This window comes from Engystomops pustulosus, chromosome 5, assembly GCF_040894005.1.
Source record: "Engystomops pustulosus chromosome 5, aEngPut4.maternal, whole genome shotgun sequence".
Classification (NCBI taxonomy): Eukaryota; Metazoa; Chordata; class Amphibia; order Anura; family Leptodactylidae; genus Engystomops; species Engystomops pustulosus.
The window spans coordinates 61205629-61218140 of NC_092415.1; the positions used below are offsets into that span (position 1 = coordinate 61205629).

The window sequence follows — 12512 nt, forward strand, 5'->3', positions numbered from 1 at the left end:
CGCACGACGCGGGCTCCCGCGGGAAGCCTCGTGTGCGCGCCCCGTGCCTGCCCCCGTGTGGTGGTGCGAGAGGCCCCTGCAAATCAGCATGACCTCTTGTGTGAGGTGATGTGTAACCAGGGAGTAACATATGGTTACCCTGCACACCTGTACCTGACCTCTCATGGCACCTGCACAATATCATATAGAAGTGGACATTCACCAGTCTCTGAAAGAACATGGCCTTTCTCAGAATAAGCCCCTTTTTTTGATTCAGCATTTACATTTTTCTCCTACTCTCCATAAGTCATAAAAACTCATGCAAAAATCTGTGCCGACGCACAAAACATGACACGTAATTTTATTTTCCACATTGAGGAACAAAAAATTAGGGAAATTTACAATCAGTGTCAGAGTCAGACTCCACAGTCCGATACATCATAGTGAATGATAGAAATCGTCCTGGCGATCTATTCTTAGTTGGCCTAGTTTACGTCAGCATTTTCGGGTGCTCATGTTAGGGCGCGTTCACAAGTTGCGTTTTGGTCGCGTTTTCATTGCGTTTGAAACGCATATACAACAGCTGATGAGAGGTGATTTGCCTAATTACATTACCGTTGACGCTTGTAAACGCAATGTTAACGCATACGTTAACAAAACGCATGTGTTAACGCGGCATTGCGTTTACAATGCGTTTTGTAAACTGAAATGTTAACAGTGATGTAATTAGGCAAATCACCTCTCCTCAGCTGTTGTATATGCGTTTCAAACGCAATGAAAACGCAGGTCAAAACGCAACGTGTGAACGCGCCCTCAGGCTGCACCGCCTTTTTGAACAAGTTGTAAAACTGCCTAAAAATGGTCTGAAACCCTCAAATGTGGTGCCTGGCATTGGCGGGTCGTGTATCTCCCCCATTGTCTACATTCAGAGGTCGCACTAACATTTTTCCAGAAGGGTAATAATACTCCTTTCACAATTTTTGAGGAGTATTTTTAACCCAGGAGGAGTACGAAATTTTCACTAATAAATGTATAACTCCTAGGCGTATATATATATAGTGTTATAAGACGTCTATTAATACAAGGAAAAAGTTACAGCTCCTGTTTTCTGTGCTTAAAAGGGTTTTCCCACAAATTCAAGTTAGGCCCTATACACGGGATAGGGTCTAATTTGAATTCTCAGGAAAACCCCTTTGGGATGCATTCGCGCCTTTTTTATGCGGTTTTGACGCATCCAAAGGCTTCACATGTTTAAGTAACATTGCGTTTTAGCAAATGCAATGGAAACAGAATGTTAAATCAACATGTGATCAAGGTTGAAGCCTTTGGAATGCGTCAGAAACTAATCAAAAAACGCAACGCATCGTGTGAACGCACCATCAAATAGCAATTACATTGCTGTCAACATTGTGTTAACAAAACACATGCATCAATACAATTTTATTGCATGCGTTTTGTAAACAAAATGTTGACAGCAATGTAATTAGGCAAATCTCATCTCAGCTGTTGTGATGCGTTTGAAAACGTAGGTAATAACCTCACCCTTAGGCTGCATTCATACTACTGTATGGGGGACGTATATACGGCCGACGTATATGCGGCCGATATACGCCCCCCATACACTTTTATGGGCTTGCGGCGCCCTACGGGATCGATACGGTGCAGCACACGTGCGGCACTGTACCGCTCCGTAGCCCGGGAAAAGATAGGACATGTCCTATCTTTTCCCGTATTACGGCGCCGCGGCCATACATTGCTTCGAGCCTCTCCCCTCGCTGCCGTGTGCCCGCCGTGCATGTAGCCTTAGGCTGGTGCCACACTTAGCGCTTGCAAACGCAGACAAAGTCGCGCCCACCGGGGCGTGCCTCGGGCCGATCGCATCGGCGTTTCTATGGAAACGTCTGCGATCGGGAACAAGCCGCCGGTGTTTTGCGCTTTGTCTGCATTTGCAAGCGCACACAACCATGAGGGGGACAAATGTACAACCGCAAGCTTTCGGCTGTACATATATGTCCCCAATAGATATATCCCCTGCTTTTCTTTTATATAGATCACAGATAACAGTGATCTACTGGTAACAGCCCATTGGATCACTGTCATCAGTGATCTGTATACAGAGACATGCAGAGAGGATGCATACAGCACCTTCCCTGCAGCCTCTTGCTGTATACAGGGGCTGCTGTGACAGGAGACTGATATGTGACAGCCCGATCGTCACAGTACACGATCGGGCTGTCACATAGACATTCGCACACAGATCAGGAGCACAGCCCCGGCAACAGATATCCCGGCCCACCCCTCGCTCGGCCCCACCCCTTCCCTCACTCGGCTCCGCCCCCTCCCCTCGCTCGGCTCCTCCATCTCCTCACCTATCTCTTGGCGCCCCGCGGGAGAGGATCGAACGGTGAGCAGGAAGTCCCTCCCTGTCCTGCCTCCAGCCACTCAGCGCTGCGATCCTGCAGCCGGCGCCGTCACCGCTTGGAAGCGGCAGCTCATAGGAAAATCACCAAGCGTATTAATACGCTTGGTGATTTTTTGGGGGACTAAATCAGCCTCTAAACGCGTCTATGACGCGTGTAGAGGCGTTATCGCGACCTCTGTCTACATTACTTCTGCAAATCACATGCACTTTAAAGGGCATATACCACCAGGATGAAGGACTGTACGCAAATGAGGGTCTCAGGGCTCCATATGTGTTAGTGGAGCCCCTTAGGCTCATTTGCATACAGTCTTTCATCCTGGTGGTAGATCTCCCTTAATGCTACTCTAGAATACAGTTCCACAACACAATCTGCATGAAATCTGCAATGTGTGCACATACCGTTGGGGATTTTCTTTGGGGCTTAACAAATATAATATACCATCCGTGTTCCAAAAGCCAAATTGAATTTCTCCCGAAACCCACTGTGCACCATTATAGCATTTTCTGACCATATGTGGGCTACTTCTTTATTCAGGAAAATAGATGCCATTAGTGCAAAACTTTGAAAATGTTGTGCAGCTGATCCTTATGTGCAGTGAGGGAATGACAACCAAGTGTAAATGAACTCTTAGGGCGCCTTCATAACACGATGCTAGCTCACAGGGGGTGGGGCTCGGGCCGTTCACATCTGGGTTTCCCGGGAAACGCATGCGATTGATAACCCAAGCGCATGCGTTTCTCTGGAAATGCATATGAGATTGGCCCAAGCCCCCCCCTGTGCGCTAGCGGAACGTGTGAACGCGACATCCGGGTGCAGCCACACGTCTCTTTCTACGACAGATTTTAAACAGAATGAAAATGCATGCGTTATTGAAAGCTCACCGTGCGTTTGGCTGGCTTTAATCTGTTTCACAGCTGCCTACACTTCTAGAAATGACGATAAACAGGTACAAAACAGCCAAATGCGTGGTAAACCTGCATGCGTTTTTAAACTGGCTGAAACGCATGCTTTTAAACGGTCCAAGAACGCAACATGTGTCGGCACCCTAAAGGTAGGCTGGACACATGAGAATGGGATTTAGCCTTAGGGTAATGTCACACGTTCAGTTTTTTAGATGCCGTTTTTGATGCCCAAACCAGGAATGGAGTAAAAGTAGGAGGAGGAGCAGCGCCTTTCAATTATTTGTCTCACCCATTATGATCCACACCTGCTTTTGGCATCTGAAAAACTGAACCTGTGCCATCACCCTTAGGCCTTTTTCTTTAATTTTTAAGACTTTTCATGGTGCTTCGAAGTTTTTCATTGTCTAGTTTTCTGCCACGTTCACCTAAATCCAGATGTGAAAGTTACAACTTTTTAAAATTTTGGCGCAAATCTACGGCTGCCCCTGTCTAGGCATAGAATGAGCTTAGAACTGATTGCAACTTTTGGAGACTTTTTGCGACTTTTGTTTTAAAAAGTTGCAAATTTACCAAACGCCACATGTAACAATAAGGAAAAACTGATCAGCAGAAAAGCAAGGATTCCTAAAAACAGGCACACAAAGCCGGACCTATGATACATGTGCCCCACTGTCTTTGTAATACCAGTCCATCCTGGCTGTTCCCTCACTGCATTACAGTGAATAATTTATTTGAATTGCAGTTTATAAAGTTATTGTTCATAAAGTGTTTGGATAAAGAGCTGGGATAATGGGCCAGGCAATTTCCACATCTACAATTCAGCCAACAGTGACTTGGCACCAGCTTATTCCTTGCTTTCTCATAGCAAAGCTGTGCTCTTCTATACTCTTCTATGACCTCTTCTATAATGTGTCTTATCACACCCAATACAGCTGTGCCCCTGACATTTGCTCCCACAGAAGCTCATTTTCCACTGTAACTGGTGCTCTTAGAGATCCCCCAGTTACAGTGGACAACTTGAAAGGAAAAAAATAACTATCTTTTACAATGTCCTCATAGGGGTCATACGGTATAAGGTAAAAAAAAACAAAATATTCATAAATATGAGATTGAGATTATACATAATATATATCAATGCCCGTCACACACTAGGGCAGTGATGGCGAACCTTTTAGAGGCTAAGTGACCAAACAACAACCAAAATCCACTTATTTACCATAAAGTGCCAACATGGCATTTCAAGCAGTAACTTATTGCTACCAGTTCTTTAACATCATTCAATTGTATTGGCTTCTTAAGGCAACCAATACAGTTGAAAGAAGGTGGGCAAATAAGTTCAGACCATCATTGTAGCTTCTCTCCAGGAAGAATGGTGGGTCAGCAGTAGGACCTCCAAAGACAATGCAGTTCTTTCAACACCTCACTTTTCCCACAGTTTCAAACACCCAATGAATTGTCGCTTTAAAATAGCGCTGAGTGCAGCATCCCTTAAGTTGCTTGGGACTGCAGGAAGATTTGGTGGATTTGGTTCTGTTTGGTGAAATTGGGACGATGGGCTGAGTGCCCACAGAAAGGGCTCTGAGTGCTACCACTGCACTAGGGAATCAATTTAGAAGGGGCATTTTGAGTAAAATGAAAAAAAATATACAGCCAGTTACGTACAAGATAGGTTCTGTAGGTTTGTTCTTATGTTGAATTTGTATGTAAGTCGGAACTGCATATTTTATAATTGAAACTCCAGACAATTTTTTTATGGTCTCTGTGAAAATTGGATTTAAAAAAATGTTGGAATGTGTGCTTACCGGGGGATCTTATCCTTTCTGCGGCAGCCCCAGGGTCCGACGAGTGCCCTGTGGCAGCCGGCTCCTCTTCCCGCTGGGTTCTGCCTCCTGGCAGGACTCGGCTGTATGTATGCGCAGCATGTTCAGTTACTTACATAGTACACTGCAATACAAGTGTATTGTAGTGTAAAGGCTTGAGCAGGTGATCAGATGAATGCTTGTTCAAGCCCAGGAGTGGAAAATTTAAAAAATGTAAAAAAAAAAAAAATGCTAATAAAAATGATTTACTTATATAAAACACACAAAAAAGTACTTATTTGGTATCACCACATCCGTATTAATCTGTACAATAAATCTAAAACAATATTGAACCTGCTCGGTGAACTAAGGAAAAAACACATGAAAAACTTCCCGTAATATACAATTTTTAATCAAATACCCTCTCAAAAAATGTTCTTTAAAGTGATCAAAAAAAGTTAAGTTCTGTTTTCACAAAAAATAAGCTCTTAAGTACAGAAGTTATGCCCCTAAAAAGTTGTCGATAGTAAAAACAATGTGATTTTCTCTAATATTGGTTTTGCTCAGCAAAATTGAGCAAAGATGAGAAAAACTATATAAATGATGTATCACCGTAATCGTAGTGAACCAGAGAATAAAGATAAATTTTATATAAAAATATTATTTTTATTTTATGGCGAGCAGGAAAAATTTTTCAGAAATTTTTCCAAATTTTAATTTTTTTTGAGAATGAAACGCATAACTTATCACTTAAATTTTACCACTATCATGAAGTAAAATGTGACTCGAGAAAACGACCTCAAAATCACCGGGATATGTTAAAGCGTTCCGAAGTTATAACCAATTATCGTGAGACATGTCAGATTCGAAAAATTGAGTCTGGTCATTGAGCTGAAAAACAGTGTCGGTGTTAATTGGTTAATAAAGACCTTTCACCACCTTACACGTGGAGAATAAAGGGAACTGGAAGGTAACCTTTATTTAATGACAGGTTCCAATAGCCTCTGGCATGTTGATTTCAAAACTGCCTTTTCTGTGCATCTGAATAATTCCAATGCTTACCTGGCTCCCTGCCAGCAGTCTGTGGTGATTCCAGGGAGGGAGCCAGGTAAGCATTGGAAGGGGTGTGTCATGTTAGTCTTCTTTGATACTGTCCAATCAGCAGCAGACAATGTCAGATAAGCTGCCGTGGAGCACACATTGTAATCTCTCTATTGTCATCTAGATGCTGTGTTCACACATTACTTTTACATTTAGCTAATATTCCATTAACATTTCATTTGCACTGTATTTACTGTACATAGCCACAATGTTATGCAATTGCAATGCAAAGGGGAAGCAGATATGATATTACAGCATACACAATGTAAACTCGAATGCATGGTAAACCAGGGCTGTGTAGTCAGTAAGCCACACATTTTTGATTCATGGATGCATGTTTAAGTGATAAACTTACAGTAATAATAATGCCTTTTATCACCATTATGATACATTAACCAAGTTATTTAGGTAGAACATAAAAATATTTATTGGAATACAACCTTGGAACTATAACTTTGATTGTCATTATGGCAAACTGTATGTAGAACAAAAAAACTGTTTTCATCAAAAATGTACGGAATATTATTTGTTTAGGGAGTCTATGAATTTGTTCTTAGAAACAGTATCACCTCCATCAGAGATCCTTCATAGTCTTACCTAATTATTTTAAGGCTAGGCTAGATCTATAGTAATTTTCATGTGTGTGTTTCTGAATTTGGGTTGTTAGAAAACCGTTTTCCCCTCCTATTCTATGTACAGTGCATAGAATCCATCAGAGCAGTTAGTACAAACAAGAAGTGTTGAGGCTCGTCTCCGTGCTGTTTGGTGTATTGTAGGTGAGATACTTTGTGGCATTTGCGTAGTAGTTCTGGTGACTTGACTATGTAGTTTTCTTTAAGTGCCTCCTTATTGTGCATCTTGAAACAGTCCCAGGGTCCTGATTTCAGCCGATGTTTAACTGTCTTTATCCAAGAAAGTCCCATGGGAATGACATGAGGAATTATGTAAATCAGCCATTAATCAGCTGCTTAACCCAGGAAGAAGTACAGCATTGCATCAACAACACTAAAATTGACAAACTCCCAGGCCCGTATGGCGTTCACCCCCGGGTACTGCATGATTTATGTACTGTAGACCGACCATTATTTCTAATATTGTAGAAGGGAAAATATTTAAGAGGTTTACTACTGATGCTGTCCTGGAGTATCTAACTATGCATGACAGTTTGGATTTGTGAGGGATCGGTCCTGTCAGACTAATTTGATCACCTTCTATGAAGAGGTACGTTCTAGACTGAACCTGGGGGAGGCAGCGGATGTTGTGTATCTGTCCTATTCCAGGGCATTTGATACAGTGCTGCATAAAAGGTGGGTACATAAAATGAGACTGCTGGGACTGATAAAAAAAAAATCTCTGTATTTGGGTAAATTAAATTAAAACAGAGAGTCGTCATTAATGGCACATTGTCAGATTGTCAAATTGCCAGCGGAGTGCCACCGGGGTGAGTATAGGGGACATTTATTTTTAAGATTTTTATTGATGACCTTATAGAGGGTTTACAATGTACAGTTTCAATATTTGCAGATGATACTTGGCTCAGTAAAGTAATTAATACAGAAGAAGATAGTGTAAGATTACAGAGGGATTCGTGGAAGCTGGGGGCCTGAGCTGAGAAATGGCAGATGAGTTCTCTTTATGGAGAGTTCGCCAATTAAGCCCACCTTATTGTTTTCCATTTTCCACTTTGGAAAACAAATTTGCATAATGCCCTGGATGTATCAATAGAGGAATAGATTCCCATGATAAGGACATAGTTTTGCCCTTATACAAATCACTGGTCAGACCACACATGGAATATTGTATTACGTTTTGAGCACCAGTGTATTAAAAGGATATAGTAGAGCTGGAACCAGAGCTGGTGCTGGGGAGAGTAACCAGGATTATTAGGGAAAGCAGGGAACTATAATAATAATTCCTTTATTTATATAGTGCACACAGATTACGCAGTGCTGCACAGGTCTCGCCACATCAGTCCCTGTCCCCAATGGGGCTCACAATCTAAACAACCTACCAGTATGTTTTGGAGTGCGGGAGGAAACCTGCACAAACACGGAGAGAACATGCAAACTCTGCAGATGTTGACCCTACGATGACAGATTACTAAACTTGGGGTTATTCAGTTTAGATAAAATATCACTGATGGGGAGACCTCATTACGATACCTGAACAGGAGGTACAAGGACCTCTCCATAGATCTATTTATTCCTACGGCTGTGACCAGGACAAGGGGGCATCCTCTACGCCTGGAGGAGAGGTGATTCTACCATCAACATAGACAGGGATTCTTTACGGTAAGAGCAGTGAGACTGTGGAACTCTCTGCCGCAGGAGGATGTTATGGCTGATAATTTGAACATGTTCAAGAAAGGCCCGGATGACTTTCTGGAGAGGAACAATATCACATCATATAGGAATAAAACTTTTTGATAGTAGTTTCTGTTGATCCAGGGAGTTATTCTGATATATTAGGGGTCAGGAAGGAATTTCTCTCTCCTTTGGGCCAATTGCCATCAGCATTGCAGGGTTTCTGCCTTCTAATGGATCAAAGCAATATAATGTATAGGTTGGATGGATAAGAAATATGAGAGGATAACCACAGTCACAATGCCTGGATCTATGAGTGTCCCAGGGTTATCATGCTTGATTTTCTAAATGAATTTTGGTTTTAGCATTTCTAGAGGACTAAATATTGTATTATGTGACCCCTATAAACACAATCTTTATGCAATATTAAATGGGAAAGTCTCCTCTTTAATAGGACACTAGACCAGGGTTCAGAATAGCCATTTGAAGTATGCCCACCTCCAGCCTGTTAGCTGAAGGCAGTCTGACATTCCTGTTGATAAAATGGCTGCAAATGGAGGGTCATGTGATCCCTATATGTCCATGAACAGTTAGAGATAACATGACCCTCCGTCTGCAGCCATTATACAGTCAGGAATATCTGGCTATTGAGGTAAAAGACTGGAGGCTTCACTTCACATATCAAGGTAGCAGAGCTGAAGTTTTGAAAGATGGATATCGGTAAATTACCAAATATCCTGCCCCCCCCCCCCCACTTACACATTACAAAAAAAAAAGAGGTTGCTTTTTTTACTCCCCATCTTCAAATATCTATAACTTATAAACATGCTGTATGAGGGCTTGTTAGTGAAGGTGTTTAATATTCAATGCCGTGTACTGGGAAAAGGGGAAAAAAAAATCATGTGTCGTGAAATTTGTGAAAAAAATGTATTTTCGCCATTTTCTTGTATGCTTAGATTTTACAGCTTTCACTCTGCGCCTCAAATGACATTATTCTACTTTTATTCTTTGGGCCGGTACGATCACTGGGATACCAAATATATATAGGTTTTATGTTTTCATATATTTACAAAAATTAAAACCTCCTGTACAAAGTACAAAAAAAAAGTGTGTTTGTTCATTATTTGTGACTTTTGATGACGTTTTCAATGCTACCATTTTAGGACTGTACGGCCTTTTGATCACTTTTTATAGAATTTTCATATTTTTCAAAGTGGTAAAAAATTGCCATTTATCGATTTTTGGGTCCCGTTTTCCCTTATGGGGTTAAACGCTGGCAATAACTTATTATATTTTGATAAATCGGACATTTTGGGTGACGGTGATACCTTACATGGTTATGATTTTTACTGTTTATTTATATCAGTTCTAGGGAAAGGGGGGCGATTTGAATTTTCAAGGTTTTTTACATTTTATTTTAACTTTTTTTAAACTTTTTTCAAACCCTCAAGGATACATTAACCCTTGGTTGTCTGATTAATCTTACCATATACTGCCATACTACAGTATAGTAGTATATGGGGATTCACCACATCATTCATTGCAATGTGCAAATCACACGTTGTAATAGATGGGTTAAAATGACACAGCATTAGGTCTTTGTATGACCCGAGGCTGTCATAGTAATTGTTTGCCGATCCCCGATGACCTCACAGGGGGCGGTGATTGGATCCAATTTGATGTCGCCCAAACGCCGCCGGGATTTAAATGCCAGAGGCATTTACATGGTTGTCGCACGCAATCGGTGCCAGCACCGACCGTAGCTGCAATATGCAGAGAACACCCACCTTGTATGGAGAGGGCTCAGCCCGTGAGCTTTCTCCATACAGAGGGAGCTGTTGCATATTTTTAACATATTTTCGTAAAGGTTTATTTGAATTTACTACTATTAAAAAAATCTTTATGTGCTTATCTTGCCCTTGGTAAACACTTTGGACCACAGGTATTACAGCAAAATGTCTGCTGTTACACCCTAAGAATAAGGAATCATGATCACTAGTATAATGAATAGGTAGTTTTCCTAAATACTGAAGATCCCTAAAATCTAAGAAAAGATTTATCCAAAGACACAGTTCAAGGTGTGATGTACAGCATTTATTGGCAAAACAATAATCAAGAAAAAAAACAAATGGTGAAGGTTCAGAAGCAATCATAAGGTAACGTACGTAAGAGCACGGTCAGTTCTTTAATTTGATTAGCGGCAAAACAGATTTTTAATAGATTTCCACAATATTTCCTATTTCATTGTGTTACATATTTTGTAAATCCATGGCTGGTGCAAATTAGAAAAGCAGATTATTTTGTTTTCTTAACAAGGCCAATACATTTTTATTTCACTATAACAAACATTCAACAAGTGTTGTGACACAGCAGACGGCAGAATGGAATTGTTTGCAGGGTTTGGAACAATATATATATGTGGGGAATCTGTACAGGTTAAGGCTTAGCTCTCTACTAGGTATCAGAAGCAGAGTCAATGAAGCAGTTTTCAGTGATAATGGAAAGATAAATCAACATTAAACAAACAAAGTAAACAATGTGATGTCAAATGACTGTGTAATAAAACTAAGGACACACACACACGTTGTCTCAAGGATGTACACATAATGTACAGAGTAAAGAACGTCAATGCCGATTGCTGATCAGCAGGGTTTAACTTAATAACATTGAAAACATTATTAAAAAAAAGTTAAAACTCTAAAAGAATGACTATCCCATGTGTAATTGAATGGGATACGCAAAGCACATCAGCAGTTAAATAGTCTCGCGAGATTGAAAGGTGTCCTTATCTGTCGTAGCAATCATGTAATATTCAAGTGGTGTACCGAGAGTTGTGTTGTTGGCACGTATAAGGTGTGGTCAACCATAATACTATACAGCTTTTAGGGTCTTGCGGTAAAACGCTTTTCTTTTTGTAAACAAAGGCTTACCACCTAACAAATGCTACTTTGTTCAGAGGAAGGCATGGACTGTATATATAGTACAATAAGTTCACATAGTCTAATATTGTGGTGAGTGTGTGGACGTGCAGATATAACTGGAAACGGGAGGCATGGAAAAGAAAAACGCTGCCTTTTACTATTTGCTTCATGCAATACTGATTTAAATATGCTGAATTGCATTGCTTTTAATGGGAAGATATGTCTGCCGATGACTTTGTAAATGGTCAAGCTAAATCCTTCAGGGCTGTAATTTCCTGAGACAGAAGTCAGCCAGGTTCTGTCTGTTGCTCCGCAGAGGTGCTCATACTCCTAATGGTGTACATGACTGAGCTCGCTTTCAAGCTCCATTATTCCTGCAGGCAAGAAAAAGGCAGAGTTATAAGAGCGCAGTAGGAAACCGGAATACTGTACTTGCTCTAGATAAATCACAGTGGGAAAACACACATCTATAGCACATCTCAGATCATCTTTATAGAGGACTGACAAGCTGCCAGCGCTGAAACCATTTCAATAATGACACAGCTCTCAAACTGTGCCTTGTGCAAATAGAAACGGATTCTGAAACAAAAAATAATATGTTTTCCTTCATTATGCGTTCACAATGGTATCATATGCCAATAACACAGCAAGAACAAGCCAAACTGCAGCCACGTCAGGTCATTCAGCACCCAGCACACAATGCAGTTAGTGGTTTAGATGGTGTTACGTGAAATATGCAGACTTGGATTTAACAAATTAAAATATCCCGTTGCTGCACACTTGTGGAAGAAGAACTATTTTTACATAATTTCATGAATGCCTTTATAAGTTAGACATCTAGAGGTATATTTTTGGGGTGCCACATCGGGCATAATTCCCATGTACTACTCAGTTTCTCTTATTAGCCTGATTTATTGAGAAAAATTTCCATATTAAAACCTGTGCTTAAGGTTTTAATCTCTTAAAAACAATTGGCATAACTATGATAAGGTGTTAGGTATGTATGGAAAGAGGTTACAGACAGAGCTCTTCATACAGGGTAGGTGGCTGCTGTATTATACAGAAGATGCCTGCAGTTAACTAC

The 12512-nt window shown here is 40.9% G+C and overlaps 1 protein-coding gene across 34 annotated transcripts in view; it reads right to left on the reverse strand.

Moving 5' to 3' along the window:
• Window positions 1-10579: 10579 nt before the first annotated feature.
• The window catches only part of EPB41L3 (erythrocyte membrane protein band 4.1 like 3), a 144584-nt gene continuing 142651 nt past the window's right edge, over window positions 10580-12512 (reverse strand). For all 34 annotated transcript variants that reach the window (XM_072152155.1, XM_072152168.1, XM_072152164.1 and 31 more), the window contains one exon: window positions 10580-11802. Coding sequence is in view for 2 of the 34 variants with exons in the window: in XM_072152165.1 (XP_072008266.1) it covers window positions 11797-11802 (6 nt within the window). In the remaining 32 variants the exon portion in view is untranslated. The remainder of the gene's footprint in view (window positions 11803-12512) is intronic.